Source organism: Sesamum indicum, linkage group LG3 (assembly GCF_026168435.1).
Source record: "Sesamum indicum cultivar Baizhima isolate 11 linkage group LG3, ASM2616843v1, whole genome shotgun sequence".
NCBI lineage: Eukaryota > Viridiplantae > Streptophyta > Magnoliopsida > Lamiales > Pedaliaceae > Sesamum > Sesamum indicum.
In genome coordinates, this window is record NC_142659.1 from 2,026,448 (window position 1) to 2,053,069 (window position 26,622).

At 33.5% G+C, this 26,622-nt stretch overlaps 2 protein-coding genes across 2 annotated transcripts; one reads left to right on the top strand and one right to left on the bottom strand.

Annotated features, from left to right (window-relative positions):
* Positions 1 to 8,282: 8,282 nt before the first annotated feature.
* On the bottom strand, positions 8,283 to 10,661 carry LOC105157011 (FCS-Like Zinc finger 8). The gene is made up of 2 exons (XM_011073302.3): positions 8,876 to 10,661; positions 8,283 to 8,648 (listed from the first exon to the last, which is right to left on the bottom strand). The coding sequence occupies exons 1-2, from the start codon at positions 9,640 to 9,642 to the stop codon at positions 8,540 to 8,542; spliced, it is 876 nt and encodes a 291-aa protein (XP_011071604.1). The 5' UTR covers positions 9,643 to 10,661; the 3' UTR covers positions 8,283 to 8,539.
* An 8,316-nt stretch (positions 10,662 to 18,977) lies between these two features.
* LOC105157084 (putative polygalacturonase At3g15720) lies at positions 18,978 to 26,243 on the top strand. Its single transcript, XM_088878855.1, has 9 exons — positions 18,978 to 19,109; positions 20,910 to 21,056; positions 21,124 to 21,279; positions 23,227 to 23,241; positions 23,330 to 23,540; positions 23,967 to 24,048; positions 24,140 to 24,248; positions 25,797 to 25,910; positions 26,010 to 26,243. The coding sequence occupies exons 1-9, from the start codon at positions 18,978 to 18,980 to the stop codon at positions 26,241 to 26,243; spliced, it is 1,200 nt and encodes a 399-aa protein (XP_088734981.1).
* The last annotated feature ends 379 nt before the right edge of the window (positions 26,244 to 26,622 follow it).

Consider the following 26,622-nt stretch of genomic DNA (forward strand, 5'->3'; position numbering starts at 1 on the left):
AATAGTTTTATCAAACTTTTCATGCCACTGTTTGGGTGCTTGTTTAAGTCCATATAGAGACTTAACAAGTTTACAGACTTTATGCTCGTTACCATGAGCTACAAACCCCTCAGGCTGATCCATGTAAATTTCTTCCTCGAGTTCACCATACAAGAAGGCTGTTTTCACATCCATCTGGTGAATCGGGAGATTATACACCGAAGCAAGTGCTATAAGCACCCGGATTGTAGTCAATCGAGCTACCGGGGAATAGGTATCGAAATAGTCTATTCCCTCCTTTTGTTTAAACCCTTTAGCCACCAATCTGGCTTTAAACTTATCTATGGTCCCATCAGGTTTCAGTTTCCTTTTAAAAATCCACTTACATCCAATAGTAGTACACCCCGGAGGGAGATCGACTAGCACCCATGTTCCATTGGAAACAATGGAGTCCATCTCACTTTTGACAGCTTCTTTCCACTGCTTGGCTTCTGAAGAGGCCATAGCATCTTTGAAAGTTATCGGATCATCCTCGATGTTGTAAGTGACAAAGTCACTTCCAAAATCCTTGACGATCCTAGCTCTCTTACTCCGTCTAGGTTCATCTGACTCCTCATGAGTCTGATTAGAACTACTAGGACCAACCCCCACATTTGACATCTTTTCCACATGTTCAGGAATAGATGTGGAGGTAAGTGAATCATCAAGCGAAACATTAGAAGGTATTCCTGTTTTTAAAGGAAATACATCTTCTAGGAATACAGCATCACGAAATTCGACTATTGTGTTGACCTCAATGCCTGGAATTTCTGATTTAATAACCAGAAATCTTAAGGCATAACTTGTCTCCACATAGCCCAAGAACACAGCATCGACAGTCTTAGGACCCAATTTCTTTCGTTTGTGTTCTGGGACTAGCACTTTTGCTAGGCACCCCCACACTCGAAAGTATTTCAGGCTTGGTTTCCTACCTTTCCACAACTCGAAAGGAGTACTCGTATTGTGTTTCAGAGGGACTCTATTCAGAATATGGCAAGCCGTATTCAAAGCCTCTCCCCACAAATACTTTGGTAACCCAGAGGTTAGTAGGAGACTGTTAATCATGTCTTTGAATGTCCTATTCTTTCGTTCAGCCATTCCATTAGACGAAGGGGAATAAGGAGGAGTCTCTTCATGAATAATGCCAAATGTTTGACAATATTCATTGAACTTACTCGACTCATATTCTCCTCCTCTATCGGACCTTAGTCTTTTAAGTTTCTTACCAGTTTGGGTTTCTGCTTCATTTTTAAACAAAATAAATTTGTCTAAGGCTTCATCCTTATTTTTCATGAGAAACACATAACAGTATCTACTGCAATCATCTATAAAAGTGATAAAATATCGTTTGTGGTCCCTGGTCAAAACTCCATTGAACTCACAAATATCAGTGTGAACTAAATCAAGTATTTCCGAATCCCTTTCAATTGACTGATAGGGTTTCCTAACTTGTTTAGCTTCTACACAAACTTGGCATTTGTGATTTCGTTCAATATTTTGACTAGGAATTAAATTCAAATTCATCATTCGTTTGATCGAATTGAAATTTAAATGACCTAACCTACTATGCCACAGAGTAGAAGATTCAACATTCAATATAATAGAATCAGAAACATCAATTTTATTATTATCAACTCGAACTTTGAACAAGCCATCATCTAAGTAGCCTTTACCAACAAAAACACCAAATTGTTGAATAACAACTTTATTAAACTTGAAAACTAATTCATATCCTTCCCTAACTATTACAGAACCACTAATAATGTTTCTTCTGACAGTGGGTACATGATGAACTCGTTTCAGCGACAGAATGCGCCCTGAAGGAAACTTCAAGTCCACGCTTCCTATCCCAAGTACTTCAGCTGTACTGGAGTTCCCCATGCTTACTGTCCTTCCACTGATGGCCTGATAAGACACAAAGAGAGATTTATCAGCACAAACGTGCACATTCGCTCCAGTGTCAATCAACCAATCATATGGTTCGTAAATAGTCAAGAGTTCAGGTTGTATAGATACATACCCATCAGTTGCTCCTGAGGTGCTAGCTCCGCTAGGACCTCCCACAACCATGTTGACAACTGCCTGCCCAGTCTTGGCCTTTTTATTAGGACAAAGCTTAGCCCAGTGTCCAACCTGCCCACAGTTCCAGCATGGTTTGTTTGCTTTTGGTTTCTTATTTTTGGAGGCCTTGCTTTTAGTGATGGCTTTCGAGTTCGTGTTAATCTTATTCACTTTTGGTTTCCCCACTATGAAATTGGCCCTTGGTTGATGTTCAACAGGCATCTTGTGCGTTTGATTTCTATGTTCTTCCTCAATGCTGATAGCAATCATAAGATCATCCAGAGACAATCTCCCTTTTTGATGCTTGAGTGTCATGCCAAAATTTTCCCAAGATTTGGGAAATTTGTCCACTATAGACATGACCAGAAACTTCTCGGGAAGCTTCATCTCAGCATCAGCCAGAGCATGCTCAAGGTTGATAATCTCATGAGTCTGTTCAGCCACAGACCGGTCCTCAACCATTTGATACCTCATGAACTTAGAAACAGAATACTTTTCGAGCCCTTGCTCTTCAGTATTATATTTCTGGTCCAACTCATCCCATAGAGACTTAGCAGTGTAAGAATCAGAACAATAGACATCGAAGAGCGTATTTGACAGGGCTGACAAAATCGCTCCTCTGCCTATTTGATCCCTTTCTGTCCACTGCGCTATCTCAACAGTTTTGGGATCGGTATCAGTAGGTTCAGGTCTGATCACCTGAATCACTGACAAAAGTCCTTTCATCGTCAACCAAATTTTCATTCGCTGTTGCCAGCGTTTGAAAAATTGGCCCGAAAACTTGTCCGGTAAACCGGTCAAGTCGACCTTTTGTGTGATCGGAATTGCAACAGAAATCGGCTCGGCCATCTTTTAGTACTTTAGGAAACTAAAAGTAATATTTCAAAAATGCTTTTGGAAAAATAGCGTTTTCTACAACAGTTCCAACACAAAATCCGATTTTTTTTCAAAACCTGTATATTTTCTTCAAGATTGTTGGAAAAATAATTTGATTTCAAGCAATCGAAACGATGTTTTGAAATGTTACAATCGGATTTAAGAAATCAAAAGCAATAAAACCACGTTGGAACAAATAACAAAACACAATTAGAAACGCTATTTACGACAAGAAATTTAAATAGAAAACTTACAACGAGAATTGTATCGTAACAATTCTCAGTCCAATTTGAAGTCGTTAATATTTATTTAACCGAATCGCAGAATAACTGCTTGCCTTGAAGAAAATATACGCCCCGTATCAGCAGTGCACCGGGTTCAACGTAATTTCTCCCAGGATAAGACGGTTACAGTTCTTCGGTTTTAGCACTATACCGAAGAACACCTCGATCAAACACTCAGAAGCTTATCGAAACAAGATATTCAAATACCAAAATTTGAAAGAAATTTGGATGCCAAATGAAAGAGGGCAATTGAGAGAGTGATAAGGGAGAATGAGAATTGTTGTGTGTGTTCTCAAATGAAAGAATGCAAGCCTTTATATAGGCTTCCAAAACAACCAGCAATTAAACATGGCAATGAAGACAAATTGATGGCCATGAATTCCCATTCAAAAACCGAAATCTGATTTTGAATAAAAATTGCTGTTTCATCTCAATCAAGTGCAATGGGAGGTTGATTTTGAACAAAACTGCAGCATTACATTCAAAATTGAAGTTAATGCATTTCAAGGCAATTGAAAAGGGTGTTGGCAATGATGAGGAGAAATAATAAGGCCATTCACTACCTCTTCAATCTGTGAGTTTCTGCATTTGAAAATCAAATTCAACAAATTCACCTCCGGGATGCTTTTTTTGAGAAAACCGAGTGAGCTGCCGAAGGCGCGAACGACATACTCCAGCTTCCAAGGCAGTGACTGACCCTCGGGTGAGGGGCAGGAACGGTTAAAGCAAATGGGGCAGCTTCTTTCCCGACTCCTAGCCAGCTACCCGTAAACCCAAAAAGCGTGAGGGGAGCTGGCATAGCTGAGGGGAAGGAGAAGCCCCCAAAGAATGTAGCTAAATGGAGTGAGGCATCCGGACGACTTTCAGTGCTTTCCTAGTGGGAAAGCACGAGCGGTTAATGGAAGGAATGAGTTTCTCTCGGGGAGAAAAATGAATGACTGATGTATGCTTGCGCGCGCATGTATTCCTTGAATTAGAATCGCGATGGATTACAAATTATAATATTATCTGTTTTTTAAAAAATATTGAAATTTCTTTTACGGGCTTAATGGGTTATTTTTGTATAATTTTTTTTAAAAAAAATTCATTCACCTCATTTGATTTTCTATAATTTATTTGAAAAAAGAAAAAAAATACAATAGGAGCAAATCGACAATTGCATACCTCTATTCAAAAATTGTATAATTTTATTGAATATCAAGGGAGCATTTATAATTTTTTAAATAATGAATAATGCCAAATCTTTGAGAAATTTATTTTAATTTATCATTTGCTTTAGAAAAAAATGCAAGGTACCTCCATATGTATGGATAATGTGCAAAATACCCCCTGTAAGATAAGTAACATCAAATTACCTACTTGTTTTCTTAGAATTGGAACAATTTATTCTCTTAGAGGGGGTGTGTAATGTACTCGTCCCTCTTGCGAGTGGGCATGATTTCTTAAAGAATAAATATTATTTTTATATAATACATTATATACAATAGTTGTTAACAATTATATATATATATAAATATTTATTAAATAGTAAAAATATTAATCTTTATATAAAATATATAATATTTTTAATAATATATACTTTTTAATTTAAAAACAGAAAACCCCACCCCTTCCCCGTCACCGGTCACCGGCCACCACCGCCCCCGCCCCTTTTCCCCTCAGTCTATCACCACAACCTCTATGTCCGTCGTCGACCTTCACCCTATCCGATGCCATCTTCGCCACCACGCCATTCCTAGGCCCATCGCCGCCCCTCTTCCCCTTTATTATTGAACTGCCGCCACCCCTTCCCCTTCCTCCTCCTCCTCCTCCTCCTCCTCCTCCTCGTCCCCCTTCCCTTTTGTCGTTGCCGCCACTCCTCCCCCTCCCTGTTCCTCCTCCTCCTCCTCCCCTCACCCCCTTCCTCCACCCAGATCATCACCCCACCCCAAGTCAGCGTCACCCCCCAAAATGCGCCGCCCCATTGTGTCTAGATCTGCCCACCCCTGCCGATCTCTCTCTCTGTCTCTCTCTCTCTACATATATATGTAGAGAGAGAGAGAGACAGAGAGAGTAAATGTTATGTTTGATCCCTTAAATTTTTGTTTAGAATTATTTTAGTTTTTAAAGTTTATTTCTTGATTTTAACATCTTTAAATTTTAGTTTTTATCTCAATATGGTCCATTTGATAATTTTTCGGCAAAGATGTGGCTGGATTTTAATACTTTTGGAGGGTGAAATGGCCAATAAGTTTGATTTTATTCCTTAAGTTTGTAAAATTGTCAAACTAGTCCTTTTTCCAAACAAAAAAAAAATTGTTCTATATTATTTTGTGCTGATATATAATAATTCTGTTATGCAAATAATGAAAACTTTGAACTCTTGCGAACATAATAACATATTAATTAACTTAAAATAAACAGACTCTTTTCTAATAGTACTTAAAAAAAACCAAAATTATAAATAAGTTTTATAGAACTTTTCAATTTGAAAATATAATAAAACAAATTTAAGTTTGTAATTTTTTATTTGAAGAGTTAAAAATAAGTTTTAAAAAGTTAAACCTTAACAATATTTATTAAATATTTGGATTTTCATGTGGCGTTCGTAGGATTTTACACAAAATCGAAAGACTAATTGGTAACTATTAAGAAAAATTAATTTTAATTATAAATAAATTATAGATCATGGAATATATGACAAAGGTGGAGTATTTCTATTGATCGGTCATATAGGCCCGAGTTGGACATCCAATTGCTTTGATTTGAATTATCCGGAGAATGCCTTATGTATATATGAAAAAGCCAATCAAACCTATTTTATTTCTCGATTCAATAGAAGCTGAAAGAGGTGAATAGGGTCCTAAAAATAATGAAAGATATGGAAAAAGCAGGTCCAATTACGCCCATTCCTAATCCTAAATGGAATGGAACGACGTAGGGATCCATATGTAAACATAGTATTTATTTAAATACGCTCGAATGACCCATTGAGAATGTATATAACCCTATTCCGGCCCGATTCGGTATGGAATGAACTTATAATCATAGAATCGACTCGATCATCAGATTATAAGTTCATAACCCTAGCCCATTCCCGTTTTGGTAATAAACATGCAATGTCAGTTTTGTTAAATTTTTTGCCCGTTATATTTAAAAAAATATTAAATTTATTATTAGAATTGAAATTAATATTTCGATAAAATATATTCTAATAATAATTATTTTTTAAAAATATTTGCTCGGTGCTGTTACTTCAAGTCACAAGAACAAGGAGAGGACGTAGCGGAATATTAATACATGAAGAACCGCTATAAAATTCAATAAATTTTGCATGCATGCAAAATCTTCCGCGTGATTGTCGAGAAGGATATCGGTTCTCTAGAGAACCGATGTCTCGCCTCGCAGTTCTCAACAAGTCAGCCTAAGCACCTGGCTTGGCCACTTTTCATGGTTTTTTCTTTAAAGGGCAAGAACCGTTGCCTCAAGCAGCAGTTATGCCTTGATTTGTAAAAGTTTTGAAACCACGCTATTTTGGTAATTTCTTATTTTTCTTGTATTTATTATTAAAATAATTTTTCCTTTAAAATGATACTGTCCTTTTGAAAAAAAAATAAAATTAATTTAATGTATTATTTGTATATTTTAAATTAAAAACTATGTTGGAACATCTAAAATGATATTACTTATTGAAAAAAAAATTAGTTGAATGTATTTTTCGTATTATATAATTCATTTTAAATCAAAACCTATGTTAAAGTATTTAGGTCTAAAATGATATTACTTAAAAAAAAATAAAAAATTAGTTGAATATATTGTTTGTATTATACAAGTAATTTTAGATCGAAAACTATGTCCAATTACTTACATGTAAAATGATATTACTGATTGAAAAAAGGGTAAATTGAATAACAGCCCCTGTGTTCTGGTGAAATAGCGAGAAATCCCCTGTGTTAATTTAATAAGTAGAAAATTCGCTGTATTTTGTAAAATATAGTAAAAAACCTTCTCTCCGTTAAAAATTAAAGTAGAGTGTCTGACACTCGTTTACTGTGCGAGCGGACTTCATTTTTTGGCCTTTCTTGGGGTTACTTTAAGTATATAATATTCAATTTGCCCATTTCTTTCACATTTAAATATATTTGAAGTTGATTTATTTATATTATTATTTTATTTTAATATGTTTAATTAATTTAAATTATTTGTTGATTCCAAATATATTATAATAAGTTATATTTATTTATGAAATATATTAATTTAAATATATAAACACCTAAAGAAGTATATAAATTCTTTAAAAAATTAAAAAATTTTGAATTTAAAAATCATAATACAAATTTAAGATACAAAGTTTCACTTTTCAAATTCAAAATTTATATGCAATGTATAAAAGTTACTTATAATAATTATATATTATTAATTCAATTAAATTATTATTAATTTGAATTATTTTATTTACTTATAAAATATACTAATTAAATATCAAAGTATCTAAAAATTAATATTAATTATTTTAATTTATATTATTTATTATAAATAATATTTAAATTAAGTATTTAAAATTTTAAAAAGTTTAAATTATTTTTACTTTATTTTAAAAAAATAATTTTTTTTTTTACTTTCTTCTCCTTCTCCGGCATGTAGTGGCAGGCGATGGTGCTTGGCTGACGGAGGTCACCCTTCTTCTCTAGAGCTACAGGGGAGACGTCACCCTAGATCTAGCTGCCGCCCCTTCCTGGAGGGGGCGATGGCGACAAGGGCAACGACGCCCCCTTCTGCGGGGGCCACAGAAAGGAGCGACGGCGAGTTTGCCTCCTTTGTGAGCAGGCGGCGACAACGTCATCCAGAACAGTCTAGACGCCACCACCGCCGCTTAAAGTGATATATACATTTATATTATATATTATACATATATATTATATACAGTGTATCTTATAAATTTTGAAAAGCATCTTATAAGATATTCGGACTTATAAGATATTTTTTAAATAAGTTTAGCCAAACACGCTCCTAGGCAAATATCATTATGATCATCATCTCTATCAACTTCAAACACCAAGAACATAATATACCAATCACTCAACACATCCATCCTTCTTTCAGACAAAACCAAACCCAAAATCTTGGATTTGAAGTCCATCTACAACAAAGACTACGTAAAAACACCAAAACAACTCAAATCATGGAACATTATACTATCTTAATTTCATTCATTTATGTGTGTCTGAGCGCAGTTCACCTCATGGAACGAGCAACAATGATTTTGAAAAACTTATCGGGATAACGTAAATATTACCCTGATGAGGCAAGTTAACTAGGTGTCATGAAGAAGTACCATAAACATAGTCTGCCTCCGAGGTTCCTGTCCCCTCCTCCTCGAGCATCATCTCTTTGTAACGACATTCGCTGCTACAGAAAGCCTTCTCAACCCTGAAAGAACATCATTGTCAAAAACAAACTGCAAGGACATCCTAAACTTAAACGTAAAAGTGTAATTGTTGATAAAACGTGCATTGATAAATTGCACGATAATATCTTCACATGAAAGTACTCACGATTTACAAATAAACGAGATTGATCAACCATTTTATACACATACATATTCAAACAAAATGAAATGTTAACCACATGATCATGAGTTGAGTTCGCAGCTAGACCTGTACATGTAAATATCTTTCCCATGTCCAAGATTCTTCTTGCAATTGTAGCAAAAACTGAGGAACCTCTCGGATGGATAACTCAACGGTTGATCCGACAACGACCTGTTTTCTTTTCTTGATTCGGAGATCTTCACAACCCCACAGCAGCTCTCAACAATGCAATCATCAAATATATGGGTAGTTCTCGGGTTCGGGCCATAGGATATCACACACGTGTAGTCCTCTGAGAGCTCCATTTCACTAGCAGAGAGGCTAGAAAAACCACATGGAGGTTTCCTCACAGTAGAAGGGGATAATCCAGATGAAAATGAACCCACATGAGGATGCCTGCTCTTGATCCCAAAATCACAAGGAGATTTTGGTGACTCATTAGGGGAAAGATGCAGGGGAGGGACTTGAATCTTCAACTGTGAACCAAAAAGAATAATCCGGCTATCGCATTTCGACGAATTCGGTTCAGATTTCTCATCAATGAGGGCATCCACAAGGCCAAGACCAACCCTTCTTGAGTCCAATTTCTCCCAAAGATTCTTACATTCTTGTTTGGGAGTTTTGGGTGTGTTTTTATCAGACCAAAAGGGGTTTTTGACAGCAGAAAATGGTTTGCTATCAAGAATTGAAGTTGGACTACTTAGACTGATCAGTTCAGTGTCACTACAACCCTTTGAGAGAAAACCAGTGCACAACCTAGGTGAACACAAATATGAGCAACTGGGCTGTCTACAATCCCCCTTAGGAGATTGTGAAGAGCCATAATCTGCCATCTCCAGCTCAAGAACTAAACCCAAATCACTCCTCCGTACACAGAATAAAGGTGATAGATATCAACTTTCCACTTCACGCATAAAAATCAAACACTTCTCACACACAAAAACACACACTAAGAAACAAGAACACACCTGAAAGTTCCCCTCTGTTGCAAAAAGATGCAAAAACACCACCTCCAAGAAAACTTTATGGTAGAAATAACAGGTTCAATGATTCAAGCCTTGAATACAATGAAAGACTCTACCTTTAACACTAACTACGACAGTTTAACTACCAAAAGATTCATAGAACACACTGAATTTTGAACAGAGAAAGAGATTAGGAAGGAAAAGAGCAAATTCTTGAGCTTTTTCCCCTCAATTTCTAGTAATTATTCAGTATTTTTCTCCTCCGGAGGAACCCTCTCTCTACACTCTTAGAACCGACATTCAAAACCCATCTCAGTAGTCATCATCAGTACTAGGCATTAACACATCCAAACAAAATAGATTACATAAAGCTTCTATATCTTTTTTCACTCTTTCTTTCCTTCCCCTTTTTTTTTCCTTCGGGGGGGGGGGGGGTGTTTCCTTTTCCTCTCTGTTTTGTTTGTTTCCTCCCCTGCCAACTATTACTAATTCAGCAAGAACTGCTCTCTTTTCATTGTTTTCATCATAAAGAATCAATGCACTACATGCAGACAAGGGACAGTACCTGAAGAGAAAAATAAAATAAAATATGAGTAAGAGAAAGAGTGATCTCTCTCTCTCTCTCAATGCCTTTTAACTCATAGTGGGCACACTTTTTCTTTGCCCCCCACTAAAAAGATCATATTTTTCCTCTCTTCTTCACCTTTCAGCTTCTGTAAAATTGATAACAAGCCCACTGTAATTGCTTTGTTAAAGAGGGTTGTGCATGAAAATCAGTGGGTTTTCTTTGCCAGAAGAAAACTACTCATGGTTCTCTTTCTCCCTCTTGAGTATTACTCTCTCTCTCTCTCTCTCTCTCTCTCTCAGGCCGTGATTGTGGCTGTGGGCGTGGATGTGTGCTGAATATAAGAATGGTTTGTTTGTAATAGCTTCAAAGGGAAAAAAGAAAACATAAAAGGTGAATTATAATAAATTATCGTGATATTTGATATAATTATTTAAAAATTATCAATACTTTTTAATATTTGATAGAATTATGTAATTATTGAACAAACGTGTAAACATATCACTTTGTTCTTAATATTTTCTTTTTCTTTATATTTTTTAAATAAAAGTAAAATAAGTTGATAAGGTGAAATTTTCCCTTGCCATTCTTGTCCATAAACAAATTAAATATTTTTAAAAAATAAATAAAATTATAATTTATAGCCTAAGGACATTTTAATCGATTCTCTATAACAAATCAAAATGTATTAGTAAATTTTCAAACAATAAGAAAGTATTGTCATCATGCAAAATATCAGGGAGTGCTGATAAATTTTCAAATAATAAGAGAATATTTATAGTTATGTTAAATATCACGAAGACTCGTTATAATTTACCTAAAAAAATTATAGAGAAAGTCTATAGTCAAACAATAGTAAAAATTGATAGTATTTAAAAATAAAAAATATAAAGTGGAGATGAATAATCGGAAGCTGAATAATTTGAGAAAATGATTGAATATTTACTGTTTTTATGAATAAACGGCAGAAATTTATAAAAATTGTTTATAGTTTTTTACTTAAATCAATTTAATTTAAATTGTTAAAAAATGAAAATATAAAGCAATAATGTTCTATACATATTATTTTTATTAATGAATTAATAAGTGCTTATTTTAAATAATTTGCAGACGATGCTAAAAGACTTTATCCACTATGTTTCTACAGCCTACCGCGCTCTTTTGGTCTCGTATGTGTACCATATCTGGTGTAAGCGCAACGTTAGGCGATTTGATGGAGATACACGCACTGTGGGTGTGCTAATGGTTCGAGATGTGCAGCATAGTATTCTTAGTGTCGAATTACCTACTGCTATTAGCACTTGTGCGCTTTATCGCTTATGGCGGATTCCTTGACCTATCGAGGAAACTACTTAGATTAAGCAAGATGTATTGTATTATTATGTTTTTTTTACTTAATGAAATTTACCTTTACAAAAAAAAAAAAAAAGACTTTATCCTCTCTCTCTTTCACACGCCACTAGTTATTAGACTAACGAAATTTTTTTATTTGAGTCGTATTTGATCGAATTTGAATTAATTATATAACAATATCATAATACATATAGATATAACTAATATACAATTTATTTTGACCAAATTCAATTAAATAAAATAGATGACAAAAAATATTGAAACCCCCCATCTCTAGTGGTTGACTAGCTAGCGTTAGCATAACACAGGCATGGGTGAAAGAAAGTTGTGTATAATTTTTTATAAAAATAAATAAATAATATAATTCTTGTATATATATCTAAATATAAAAAAATAAAATAAAATTTGAAATAAAAAATTCAATTAATTTCCCTTTTTCTGTGAAAAGAGATGTGGTGTCCCCTTTTCTTCTATAATAATGGCATATGAAAGAATTAAAAATTAAAACCATCTTATTTAGGGATGGCATTGGGTTCGCACTCGATCCGAATTCTCCCCAAATGGTATGGGTTTTGAAGTTTTAATTGGAGTTCCGGGGCGGGTTCCAAATTCTAATATGACCACGTAGTCCAACTTATTGAATTTGGATCTGGGTCGGGTCTCGAGTTTAAAAATTTCTTGACAACTCAAATTTTGAGTTTTCTCAATTTCGCCTCAAACCCGAACAATTGTCATGCTCAGTTGCATCACAGTAATTGAACTGCTGGATTATGATGTGGGGGCCGCCAAATACTCACAGTTACGCTAGGACCCTTGATTTTGATACTTAACCACCATCTTTGAAAAATTGCAATATGACCCCACAAGTATCCCTCACCTTCTTTATTCTGTCCTATAAATAAATAATTAGCTAGAATGAAATTTCAATTTGATTGAAATCCAAGTTAATAACATTATATATATATATATATATACACACACACATCATACATTTCACATCAATCGGTCACATGATATATATTTATATATATATAAATACAATTACTATAATTATTATTATTTATTTGTTACACAAATGAAAAAACAAGAGGCACGCTTCGCGAACCCATCGAGGAGAATTGGGCCTATGTCATGTGTGTTTGTTAGGGTTCTTACAATTAACTTCTATTGTCAATAACCAATGTTTTTAATTACGTGGGAATTAACGCACAATTTAGGAAATAGTTTAGTTTTTTATGTATATGGTCGAAAAGCACTTGGTCGAAAAGAGGTCACGAAGCTCAAGCCGAGCTCATTAGTCCATAATGAAGACGACCCATTGAAGGATTACCAGACTCGGTCAAAAGGGAAGTCCAGTAAAAGGCTAGCCAGACCATGGGTCTGCCCTTCAAACCTAGCCCACGAGAAGGGAGGGATCCCCAAAACTCAAGGCTTTGTTTGGATTTGTTACTTCGCATTTTTCGGGACAAGATAAAACACACTCAATGTTTATTTTTGTGTTTTTACACCTTATCTACGTGTTTTTTCTATTTTTCAACTTTCTATATATAATATATATATACACATTTATATATATACATAATATAAAACAGACATGATTTGACAATAAACAGTAATTTTTGTCTCCCAAAAGTAAAATATTAAACATAAAATATTTATATATATACATATTTATATATAAAAATATATGATTTGACAATGAACAGTGATTTTTGTCTCTCAAATCCCAACATCAAACCTACACCACTTATTTTAAAATATTTTAAATTTTCTCAAAGCACAAATCCGAACATATCATCTATTTTCAACATACACTCACTTATCTCTATTTTTCTCTCTCTATTTTCAAAACACAAAAAAAAATAACTAAAACACAAATCTAAACATAATGCAAGACTCCTTGACCTAGAAGAATTACCTACAAAATAGGAGTCCTCCCCCAAGGAAAGACGTGCTGAACAACTTAAGATAAGATGGAATCATGCCTTATCCACGGGTATCTTGCCCTCTTTTTTTGAAAATACAGGTAAAGTGCAGAGTCCCTATGAAGAGGACGTCCCCGCTAAAAATACAGGTACCATCCCCCAATGGGGACACCTTCCAAAATCTGAAAATTGCTTTGCTATTCTTGCTGCCACTATCAACTCACATTTTAACCATATTTTCCTCGTGAATTTCTTACTTATATCTCAATTTCTCGTCACGATTTACTTTTACAATTATATATTCTTAAATCCGGAAATAACTTGAGCGTTAGAGTGCTCACGTGTTGTTTTGCAGGTACTATTTCTCAAGTTCTTATGCTTAATTAGCTCAAGTCCATCATCAAGACCTAAGATTGTTGGACCCGTGCTAAAATCGCATGCATTAATTAGCGCCCCTGTATGAACTTGAGTTAAAGACGTGAGTTAGCATAAAGAACTCCAGCAACCCCACTAGTAAGCAAAAGGCCGTGAGACACCCGGCAATAATCAACCTTTGCAGGAACTTCTTTGACCCTGATTGGTGGAGGATCCGCCCAGCCTTGTCTGCGCCAATACCACCTCCTGCAGTGGTGGACTTTACTGTTGATCCTCCAAGACGAAGCACTTCTTCGGACGTCACCTCAAGAGAGCTTTCTCCAGCTTTGTTAGGTGTAATCCAACAGGTGATCATGACAGCAATTCGACAGCAATTAAAACACGACGAGATATGTTACATTTTTAGTATTTTCTTGATTTTATAATAGAGCAATTAAAAATCGGGTTAGAATTTGTTGAAAATTCTCGGAAAGACCCAATTAGTAAGATAATTAAAATAGTTGGCGAGAATTATAAAAATATAATAAATTTTACATAACTCATAAATCTAGTAGATGGAAGTATTTATCTTAATAATGCTTGTATAGTTATATGTTGACCAATACTTAAAAATAATATAGTATTTTACATTGTTTATTATTGTAAAAAGACTATCTACCTAATTTACTATATTAAATTTCTAATCAAAGTTGCATAATTTTCGTGATAAGGGTAAGGTGTCATTTCATGAAGACTAATGAGAAGGATCAAGAAAATCATGCCCACTATCACATCTTCATCATATATATATATATATATATATATATATATATATTCCTTTTTTGAAATGATGGATCAAACTTATCACCTAATTCTAGTATTATTTGCACCCAATATTTTTATTCAAATTAAATTTACTTGAACTAAATTAATTATAAAATAAACGTGATATATGTCTCATGTAATTAATCACACAATAATTATTAATTCAGATTGAGCCAAGCTTAATTTAAATTAAAATTTTCCTTTGCTTGCAATAAGAACACACTCAATGTGTTGCAGAAAATAAATATTATATTTTTAAATGAAATCTCTATCATCTTAATAAATAGTCTAAAATATATGTTCAAGTTTCTAGATAATATAATTGTACTTTATGGATTTTCAGTAATGTTTCTTTTCTCTAACCTTGTATTTGGATGATTTTTTAAATTTAAAAAATTTCAAATTCTTCAATTTTAATTTAAAATTATATTTTATTGGATATTAATAAATTTTTAATTTTTTTAAAAATAAAATAATTTGATTCCCCTTAAATTTCAATTCATCAATCTAAAAGTCCCGAAAAGTATTCTGAACTTGACAAAATTACAACTTTTTCGACTTACGGAAGTCGTAAAAATAGAAGAGTGGGAAGTTACATGATAAATTAAAAAAATAAAATTAAATATTAAAAAAATAGGCAAGAAATGAGGTTGCAAGAAACACTACAGTAGCAAATATTGGGCCTCCAAGAAATTAATTACTAGGCCCATAAGCACATTGGGCGAGCCCATTACATGGGATCTTTTTTTTCTTAATCCATCCCAATTGCTTGGTCCACCGGCTACTCTAAGCAGGCGTTTGTAATAATAGTCAGTAGCTTATATTTAAGAAAATAGCATGTTTGCCCCATATGTTAGAATCTTTTATATTATATTTTATGAATTATTTTTTTTAATTTTAGTTCTTACGTGCATTTTTAGTCCAAAAATTGACGAAGCCGTTAATAGTCTCAAGTGAATTTTTGTAGATTTTTCATTAATTATTGGACGAAAAATGCACATGAGGCCGAAAATAAAAAATATGGCATGCAATATGAGAAATCATAACAAATAAAATTAAATTGAAAAAATTATAACTGATACATGGGGCTCAGATAAATCTAGTCCAAGAAGGAATAAAAATGCCCAAGAGCACGAAACCGCCCAATGAAGTCCACAACATGCAAGGAGGAGGAGACTTAATGTACCCATGAAAGTAACCCAGAACAAAGGCCCAACCAAAGATGTTTGGGCCAAGGCATGTGCCCACATGTCCACACGGCACACACTTAGCTCACCAAGTGTACCCCCTCAGCCAGCATAGAGGATACGGTTCTAGAGAAGCCGCCCCGCCCTAAAGCCTTGGACTCTTTGGCAGCTGGGACTCCCTCAACAACTAGAAGTCCTCACGGATGAAATATCTCCCCTAACTCAAATAGAGGTCTTCAGAAAACAAACCTAACAGCAGATAGACAGATCAAGACTTATCCAAACAACTTTCACCCTCTTTATCCGGAAATTAAGGAAAATGTGAAGACTCTCATTGCAGGAAGACATCCCTTTATAAATACAGGTTTAGTCCCCAAGCAAGGGACACCTTCTAAACTCTGAAATATTACTGTCAATTCTTACTTTGCATTCTAATTGCACTATTAGCACGAATTTTCTCATAGATTAGATAATCATAAATCAATTTCTCATTACGATTTACTTTTCGCAATTATTTTCTCTTAAATTCAATACTAACTTGAGTGTCGGAGTGTTAAGATGTTGATTTGCAGGTTTCGTCTCTCAAGTCCTTTTATGTGTTGGCCCGAGCCCATCACCAAAGTCCAAGCTCGTTAGACCAGTGTTGTTTTTTCACGCATCAATTGGCGTCGTCTGTGAGAACAAAGAGTTTAAGACGTGAGTTATAATGGAGATTCCTAGGAACACCGCAAACAAGCAGAAAGCTGTGGAGGCAGTTGGCAACGCTCTGGCTTTGTAAGTTCTTGTAGAGACATCCCTAGCCCTGACCATTAGAGGTTCTAACCCAGCACCTTTAGCACCAGTGCCACCACCTCCTAGAACTGTAGGTTCTGTGGCTAACAATCCAAGACGTAGCACTTCCTCGAGAAAATTATCCCCCGCCCTGTTGGGAGCTATTCAGTAGTAGTTTCGACGGCTATTCGAGAGTAGGTGGCAACACTGGTCCCCACCTGCACAACCACTCCGTCTGATGTGGACACCCCTGAAGAAGAAGTTGAGGGAGGCATCCCCGTACCCGCGCCTCCAGTGGTTGAAAGATAAGGACCCCCCATTGGCTTCTCAGGAGATCCGCTCGCAGTGGCTTGCGCGTTTGGAATGCTTTTAGAAGGGCCTCTAAGATGTCCAGTACCAAATTGCAGGGGCTCCCGAAGATGAGCAGCAAAGTGTCCCCTTCACATACACAGTGATGGCAGACGGACTCCCAGAAAATTGTCGTACCTCAACCATTGCTGAATATGATGGCACTACTAATCCACAAGAGCGTTCTCGCACTTTGAGAATGAAACCTTCCTCCACAAGTACATGGATAGGATCAAATGCCGTGCTTTTGTCACTACCTTCGCTAGGGGGGCATAACAGTGGTTTAACCAATTGCCTGCGGGAGAGATAGAAAGTTTCCAAGAGTTTTAATCTCTCTTTTTGTACCAGTTAGTCAGTAGTCGGAAGCTTCGAAAGATGAAACTTAGCCGGAAGCTTCGGAAGTTTTTCAAATTAATCAAAATTAAGAACGGAATTTGAGAAGAAAATTGGTTCCATAAACAAAAATTAAAGAAAACATGTTCCAGACGTCCTCCCAACAAAATCACACCCGGTTCTTTTTTTGTACACCCAAAAACCTCCTACCTGGGTTGTCGTTGGTTCATGAGGTTTTAAAATCGCAAGCCTTCCACAATGACAAAAAACTTCTCTATTAGCAGCCATATTTTGTGATATTTTTTCTACTAAATGCAAGAGATAAATGAAAAAATAAGACTTAAATAGAAGGAAAATGGTATAAAGTTTTTCCCACCAAGTTGCTGATTTTCCCTTCAAATCTCCACATTTTTCCTCTACATTTAACAGCAAATAACGGAGAGAGTAGCTGTCATTATCAATTGGATGAAAATCCCCCAAAGGTCCTCAAATTGAAAAAAAAAAAAAAAGCCATATATGGGACTCAATATGCGAATTGGTTTGAGTGTGGGATCAAAATTGGAAACAAGTCCACTTATGGAACCAAAAATGTAATTTACCCTAAAACTTAACTAAACGACTTAAACTTTAATTCACAACTAAAAAACTTCAATACAACCACAAAATCAGCAATACACTACAAAGATTGGAAAAACCTCAGATGGAAAAACAAGAAAAACTCACTGATCCAAATGAAGAAATTGAGCTCTAGCAACTCAGATGAAAAAATCACGAAAGAGCGCAACTTCACCACAAGACCGAATACACTCAATTTGTATAAAAAGAGGTAAAATTAATCAAAACCAAAAAACAAAAAATAAAAAAATAAATCATGTGTATATTAATTTATATTGTTGGCGACACCAACAAACATATGTGTGTATTTTTTTCTGCGCGAACATTACATTTGGCTTGTAATGTAAAATGATTTGTCTGCATATCAAACATTGAATTTTCTGAAATTACCTTTTCACCATTTTGCAGAAAATTTCTCCATTTTTTTTCTGTTTATTTAACTTATTATGTACCTTTTTTAAAAAATTAAAAAAAAAAGTTAGGAGTATCTACATCAAACCCTTATAATTTTACCCAATTCTGAACCGCCCTCATAGGTATAAATGCATGTGGACAGATTATTCTACCATTATTTCTCTAAAAATACAAAACACAACAAAATTAAAAAAAATAGATAAAAAAATATATATAAAGAAAAAAGGATAGAAACAAAATGCAAATAACCCCATGCATTTAACCCTTGTTTTAATTATAAATCCCACCACTGACAACTAGTCTAGGTAAATTCGTTAAAGGTATATTTCCCACTCAGACAGTAACTCTACAGCTACATGAATTTCAAAACAACATCAAGTCCCCCCAACGCAAACATTGCATCAGATAACTACAGCCATATGTACATATAGTTATCTCTCTCTCTCTCTCTCTCTCTATATATATATATATATATATATATTACGTGCCCCTTAATTTACCAAAATTTCTTCAATGGCATATTCATCTTCATTCTTGTTCTTGTTGTCTCTAATTTCTGTCCTACTTCTAACAACTTCTGCTTCTAGAGTTTTCAACGTTCTTCATTACGGCGCAGTTGGCGACGGACAAACCGACGACACCAATGTGAGATACTTTCATTGTGTTTTGTTTCATTTTTAACTTATTTTGATGTGTTTTGTGGAGATAGAGAGAGAAAAACAAAGATAAATAAGTATGTGTTAGAAATAGTGTGTATGTTTAGATTTGTTTTTAACGATAAGTATGGTATGTTGATGTTGTTTAGTAGGAGATAAAAACTACTACTAATTATCAAATCATGTCTTTTATATATATATAAATATAAATATGTATATAATTTTTTTAGTTGTAGGGTCTATAATTAGTGTACACTTGACAAAAATAAATGTGGCACTATTTCAAAATATCTCAAAACACCATCAAAACTGATAAAACAAATCAAGACAAACATTGTCCATGTTTTGGCCCATCTCGAAGATAAAGCAAAATTGAAACCAAATATTATGTTTCCATTTTGTTCAAACTTCTGTTGTCAACCTACTGTACGTTTCTCTTTGTTTCTGCAAGAAAGAGAAAGAATAATCTGTATATATTGTTAGTAATATACACAGTCATGTTTCTAGAAAACGAAACCAAATAAGGCCTTTTTAGGGTTTTGGGGACTATATATATAGAAAATTTTTATTTGAGCGAGTTTAGTTCAAATGAATCAATCACTACACCAGTGTTACAGTGATTGATTATTTTTTCTGAACTACATATGAAACACATCGCAAGTGTATTTTATTTGTTATATAATTGATTCAGGTTTGATCAAACTCAATTTGGGTTTAACTTGTTTCTTGCTTTTGTTTTTGGAATAATCACTCCCCTCCCCTGAAATATGGTGTAATTACATATACATTCATGTGGTTTGGTAAATTACATCTAGTACTTTTGATATTTGCTTCCATCTAACAAATAAGTTTTTTCGTTAGCTAAAAAATATTAAATTTGTTTATATTATTTGTTATACATAAATAAACTTTAGGAGTGCTAGATGTAATTTTTTAAATTATAGAGTATCTACGTGTAACTACATCAAATTTAAAAAAAGAGCAGTGTAGTCATGCCTTTGCTTTTTTCATGGATTAAAGTTTCGTTGCTAACACATTTCATTGAGAAAAATTATAAAATTAAATATACATATATAATAATCAAAAAATAAAATTTAAAAATATTACCTCAATCTCTGTTTAGTTCAACCGCATCTATTTATATAATTTGATTACATGATATATATTTAGATAACATTATACTATGTTTAGCGTAGTATCAGATCAATTATCATTAAAATAAGTTTGACATCAATAATGTATATATTTATAGCTGAAAGTATGAAATAAGTCTTCAGTTAGAAAAAAGAAAATTTTTTTTAGAAAATGCAAAGATTATTTTCGAGACAAGTTAAAACATACCCAATGTTTGCCATCATTCAAAAATACCTTATTTAAGTGTTTTTAGCTATTTTAGCATAAATACATACATATATATACACACACATATACATAAATATATATAAAAAAATATATGATTTGATAATGATTTGACAATAAATAGTAATTTTTGTCTCCCAAAACACAACATTAAACATATAATACTTATTTTAAATTATCTTCAAAAATAAATTCAAACATATATACTATCTCTAATACACACTTATTTATCTTTGTCTTTCTCTTTTTATCTCCACAAAATACAACAAAACACTCAAAAAACGAATTCTAACATTATGGGAGTGTTTCGAAAGAAACTAAATAATTTCAAAACTACCGTCTACTTTCGTTTCCAAGAAATGAAAAATAAAAACTTTTCCACAATTTCAATGGAAACGTCAGGAAATTTTAAAACATGGTTTTTCCACAGGCTTTTGCAGAAGCATGGAAAGAAACTTGTGCAGTTTCTGGTTCTTCTTCTTCCTCAGTGACATTGCGAGTTCCTTCGGACAAGACGTTCTTGATCCGACCGTTGGAGTTCAACGGCCCATGCAACTCCAAGAGAGTTAAATTTGAGGTCTGAAATTGAAAAAATTAAATATTTATATTTAAATATGATTTTGGAATTATTATTTTTGTTGCAGGTATATGGAAATTTAGTAGCACCTTATCATCCCTCGGATTGGAAATGCAAACACAATATTTGTCGCCGATGGATTCATTTTCACGGAGTCACTGGCCTGACGGTGCGTGGACACGGCCGAATCGATGGCCGTGGACACCGATGGTGGCACAGAAAAGTAAGGCCTTGTTTGAATTGTTTTTTTCGATCTCAAATTTTAACGTCTATCGAATTACATGCAATTTGTGTAACTAACGATTTCTTGTTTAATTGGTGAGATTTATGTTTCATAATTAAGATGTTGCGAGTTTTTCAGTCCTACGTACGATGTTGGTATTTAATTTAGGGAAAAGTATTATTTGAGTTCGCTAAGTATGCCTAATTTTAATTTTAGTTTGATAACTATGTCCATTTTTGTTTAGGTCCAAATAACTTACGAAATTGCTTACTTTGAGTCCTCTGGCAGATTTTCGGACAATTTTATCCCTATGAGTGCATATAGACTAAAACTGCATTTTAAAAGTTGCATAGGAATAAAATTGTCCGAAAATCTGCCAGACGACTAAAGTAAGTAATTTCGTAAGTTACTAGACCTAAACAAAAATGAACATACTTATCGAACTAAAATTAAAATTAGGCATACTTAGCGGACTAAAATAATACATTTCCCTTTAATTTATTTTTAATAGTAAATGTTGTTTCTTTAACTTCTTTAAACTTGTTGGTTGATTTAGAATTGTTGGATTAAATAGTATAATAATTATGTTTTGGTTGATTTAAAACTATTAATATGTTAGAGAATTAGTCTTTAATAGTAGCTGTCAGTTCATTTATAAGTAGTTGATATTTTGATAATTAGGCATGTTTACTAAATTTTCTTGTTGCTCATGTTTATATGATAGTAAGTAGATTTCCAAGGATTTACTCTTAGTATGTCATACAAAAATAAATATAACATTTAATTATGGTTTTGAATCTTGATATATTGAATACTATAACTCATTGCTCATAAATTACATGAAGTTGTACTAAAAAAAAATTATAATATTTAATTACAGCTAATTGACATAATTAATAAGAAATAGTTGTATCAAATAATTATTGATCACGGTCCCGCAATGGTTGTTGGTCATGATTTTGTGAGGGTGGCTAAAATATTTGTTATTTTGACCATGGTTCTAAGTCATGGCAAATAATTATCACAAAAATTGATACTCATCATTCTCATATTTCTATAAGTTGAAGTCAAGTAGAATAACACAAAGAATCATATTTTTTACAAGTGAAACAAATAGGCCAAATGAAGCACCTATTTGTTACTATTCGAAAAATGGTCAATTTTTCCGCTAATCAGAAATACTTTAACGGCAATATGCTAGGCACGTGACCTACACCATTAAATTGTGGATGAAAAAGTGATGAGTACCAAAAGTACTAATTTTTGTAAGTTATGGGACTAAACGTGTTGATCCTATAATGAATGGGACCAAAAGTGACATAGGCATAACTTATAGGACTAAAAATACTATTTTTCTAAATATATATTTATATTGGTACAAATATTTAAGGGTATAATTGATATTTTTAAATTTTATTTTGTAGTATTTACAAACCCCCGGTTATAAAATAAGAAGTGGCTTTTGTTTTATGTTAGTATAGGTGTGATATACTTGCTATAGAATTAATTTTGATTCAACCACACCTGATTTAAATTAAAATTTTGGGAAAAAATTTATTTTAGTCCGCTAAGTATGTCTAATTTTAATTTTAGTCCGATAACTATGTTCATTTTTGTTTAGGTTCTGTAACTTACAAAATTGCTTATTTTTAGTCCTCTGGAAAATTTTCGGACAATTTTACCCCTATGCAACTTTTGAAAGGCAGTTTTAGTCCATATGCACTCATAGGGGTAAAATTGTCCGAAAATCTTTCAGAGGACTAAAAGTAAGCAATTTCGTAAGTTACTGGACCTAAATAAAAATGGATATAGTTATCGGATTAAAATTAAAATTAGGCATACTTAACGGACTAAAATAATACTTTTCTCTAAAATTTTTTAGTGCTGCAGAGTTTTCATTTGAGTTTCTAACATGATTTTCGTTTTTTTGTCTCTCTTTCTTAACAGAAACACAGACCAACTGTAAGTCCACTTCTCACTTACACTCTTTCAACCCCTTCTGAAGAAAGGATAAAAAGTGTTGATCCATTAATCCCACTTGAACTGGCAGGCTTTCGAGATCTCATACTCGCACAACGTTCACTTAGGAGGCGGTCTAACGTTTAAGGACAGTCCGAGGATGCACGTTGTCCTTAACGGAATAAGAACGCTTTCCGTCTCAAACTTAACGATAGACGCTCCAGAACTAAGTCCTAACACTGATGGCATTCATGTTACGGCCTGTACTAACGTTGTCATTGATCATTCTCAAATTGGGACTGGTAATTTTTGGAAAACTATATTGCTTTTAGAAAAAAGGTATTATTTTAGTCCGCTAACTATATCTAATTTTAATTTTAGTCTGATAACTATGTCCATTTTTGTTTAGGTCCAGTAACTTACGAAATTGCTTATTTTTAATCCTCTGTCAGATTTTCGGATAATTTTACCCCTATGAGTGCATATGGACTAAAACTGCCTTTCAAAAGTTGCATAGGGGTAAAATTATCCAAAAATCTATCAGATGACTAAAAGTAAGCAATTTCGTAAGTTACTCGACCTAAACAAAAATGGACATAGTTATCAGATTAAAATTAAACTTATGCATACTTAGCGGACTAAAATAATACTTTTCCCTTATTTTTATTACCACGAGTTTGAATTGATGCAATGTTGTCTTGACAACTTTGTAATGTACGAAAATATAGGGGACGACTGCATTTCAATAGTCGATGGATCATCGTTTGTGACGGTTAGCAATGTAGTATGTGGACCTGGACACGGTATAAGGTTCGACTCTGTGACTACGTTTCGATTTCTTGACGAAGAACATTTGGTATAGATAGTATAGATTTAAGATGTTTTCTTGGTCTTATTGCAGCATTGGAAGTTTAGGCAAGAATGGGGCAGATGATAAGGTTGAGTATGTTAGTGTCAGTGATTCTGTGTTCGTTGGAGCTAAGAATGGCGCCAGAATAAAGACATGGCAGGTAATAATATGGAAAAATCCCTCCTCACATTGTAAGGTTGCTTTGTTTGTTGTGTGAATTGTAACTCTCTTTAGATTATATATATCGTGACAAATTGTGAAAGATTTATCCTAGGAAAAATAGCATCTCTCGTACTGTAACTTTAGGGTTTTTTCACTTTTGATCTCATAATTTTTTAAAAGTAGCATTTTTTGGTTCCATGACACCTTTTTGTTAGATATTTAACAGTAAAGGTCATGTGACTGTTAAGTAGTACATGGATCGATAGTGCTATTTTTTAAAGCAATAGGACAAAAAGTGATACTTTTTGAAAGTTATGGAACCAAAAATGAGAATTATGTAACGAATTAAACCAAAAGTGTTATAATAGCCACATGTCAATTTCTGTTAAAATCAAAAGTGTTACTTTTTAGAAGTTATGAGACCAAAAATGAAAATACTACAAGAAAATATGATATTTCTGACAAAATTATCAATTGATAATTTTAAAATAATCATTAAAAATATAATTAAGTACATAATTTTTTATCATTGTATAATTATTATAATTAGTGACAAAAATGATAAATAGAGTTGTCACTGAATACAATAAGTGACACATTTATAATGACAATTATTATTTATTGTCACTAGGTCGTCACAATACATAAGTTACTTATTGTATTTTCAATTTAGTGTATATTTTTTTGTCATTAATTTTTGCTAATAATAATTTTTGCAAAATAATAGTAATTCTTAAAATCATAAATAAATTATAATGACAAAATAAACGTTCTTCTCATTAAATATACATAATTAGTGACAATATTAAATTTGTCCCTTGATTCTTTTTTTCACTAATTTTTTATTTTTTTGTAGCTAAAACTCATAACTAATGAGATCAAAAGCGAAAAGACCCTAAATTATGGGATAAAATATTATTTTTCTATTTGGTATATAATTATACGGGTTGAAGGCAATTTTTGTCCCTTCATTTCAGGTCATTCTCGTTTTAGTCTCCTAAGTTATTAGGGTTCTATTTTGATCCCATAAAACTGAAAAAATTTTAATTTTGGTACAAATTTGGTCGGAAAGTTGAGTCACTCACCGGAAAAAGTCACATGCCAGGTATGTGACATTTAAAATTGGGGCTTGCATTGCGATTGGCTGAAAATAAAAGGCTTAAAGGTAATTTTCGTCCCATAACTTTAGGCCATTCTCGTTTTAGTCCCCTAATTTCAGGCCATGTCTTCACCACATCGTCTTTTTCAACCAATCACAATGCAAGCTCCAATTTAAAAAGTCACATGCTTGGCATGTGACTTTTTCCGACGAGTGACTCAACTTTCCGATCAAATTTGTACCAAAATTTTAGATTTTTTCAGTTTTACGGGACCAAAATGAAACTCTAGTAATTTAGGGGACTAAAACGAGAATGACCTGAAATTAGGGGACGAAAATTATCTTTAAGCCTAATTATACAACAAGTTAGCTCATTTGTGGGTCAATTATCGATAATTTTATAAGTTAGATGAGTTTTCATTACATTTCTTTTTTTTTTTTTTGAAGGGAGGCAGAGGCTATGCTAGACACATAATCTTCGAGAGAATCGTGAACCACGACACGACCAATCCAATCATCATCGATCAATTCTACTGCGATCATCAGCAGTGCAAAACTAAGGTTACTTCTGTCATACAATCATCAAGGATATCCTCTTCGACATACATGTTCATTCAGAAAGACAAAAAGTACTAAGTAATGTTGTTCCTTTCTTAATAGAAATCAGCAGTACAGATCAACAATGTCACTTACAGACAGATACTTGGAACATCAAGAAAGAAAACTGCAGTCGTGTTGAACTGTAGTAAGACGTTTCCATGCACTGATATTGTTGTTGAAGACATGCACATCCGCACGACAGATGATAATGATGCGACTTATGAGTGTAAAAACGTGTTAGGGAAAGCTCAAGGGAAGAACGTTCCTAGACTATCTTGTTTGGATTTGGTTTGATGTGGATATTACCTATTTGTGTTTGTACTATTTTGATTTTCCTCGGATGATGACTTTGGTTCAGTACGACCACATAGTTTAAGTAAAGTGATTTTGTGCTTCGATACGTATGTGAAATGTAGTACGAGGTATTTAAACTTTCTTTTAGCTAAATGAGGTAAAATTCACATTACCTCCAAGTGATATTTAAAATGTTCAAATAGGCTTCTGTAGTCAAATAAAATATCATATAACCCCTTGTAAAATTTAAAAAGGTGCATACTGGCCCCTAGTGCATCTGAACATGAGTTTGATGTTGTAATAATAAAAATACCTTTTTTAAGTCAATTGCTTGTATTTAATTTGATCTAAATTAATGGCTCAGATTTAATCATGCATA

Coding starts and splice junctions, on each gene's coding strand:
- LOC105157011 (XM_011073302.3), bottom strand. CDS start 9,642: ATGGCAGATTATGGCTCTTCACAATCTCCTAAGGGGGATTGTAGACAG. Junction 8,649..8,875: donor AAAGATATTTACATGTACAG/GTCTAGCTGCGA, acceptor ATGTTCTTTCAG/GGTTGAGAAGGCTTTCTGTA.
- LOC105157084 (XM_088878855.1), top strand. CDS start 18,978: ATGGCATATTCATCTTCATTCTTGTTCTTGTTGTCTCTAATTTCTGTC. Junction 19,110..20,909: donor GACAAACCGACGACACCAAT/GTGAGATACTTT, acceptor GTTTTTCCACAG/GCTTTTGCAGAAGCATGGAA. Junction 23,541..23,966: donor TCATTCTCAAATTGGGACTG/GTAATTTTTGGA, acceptor ACGAAAATATAG/GGGACGACTGCATTTCAATA.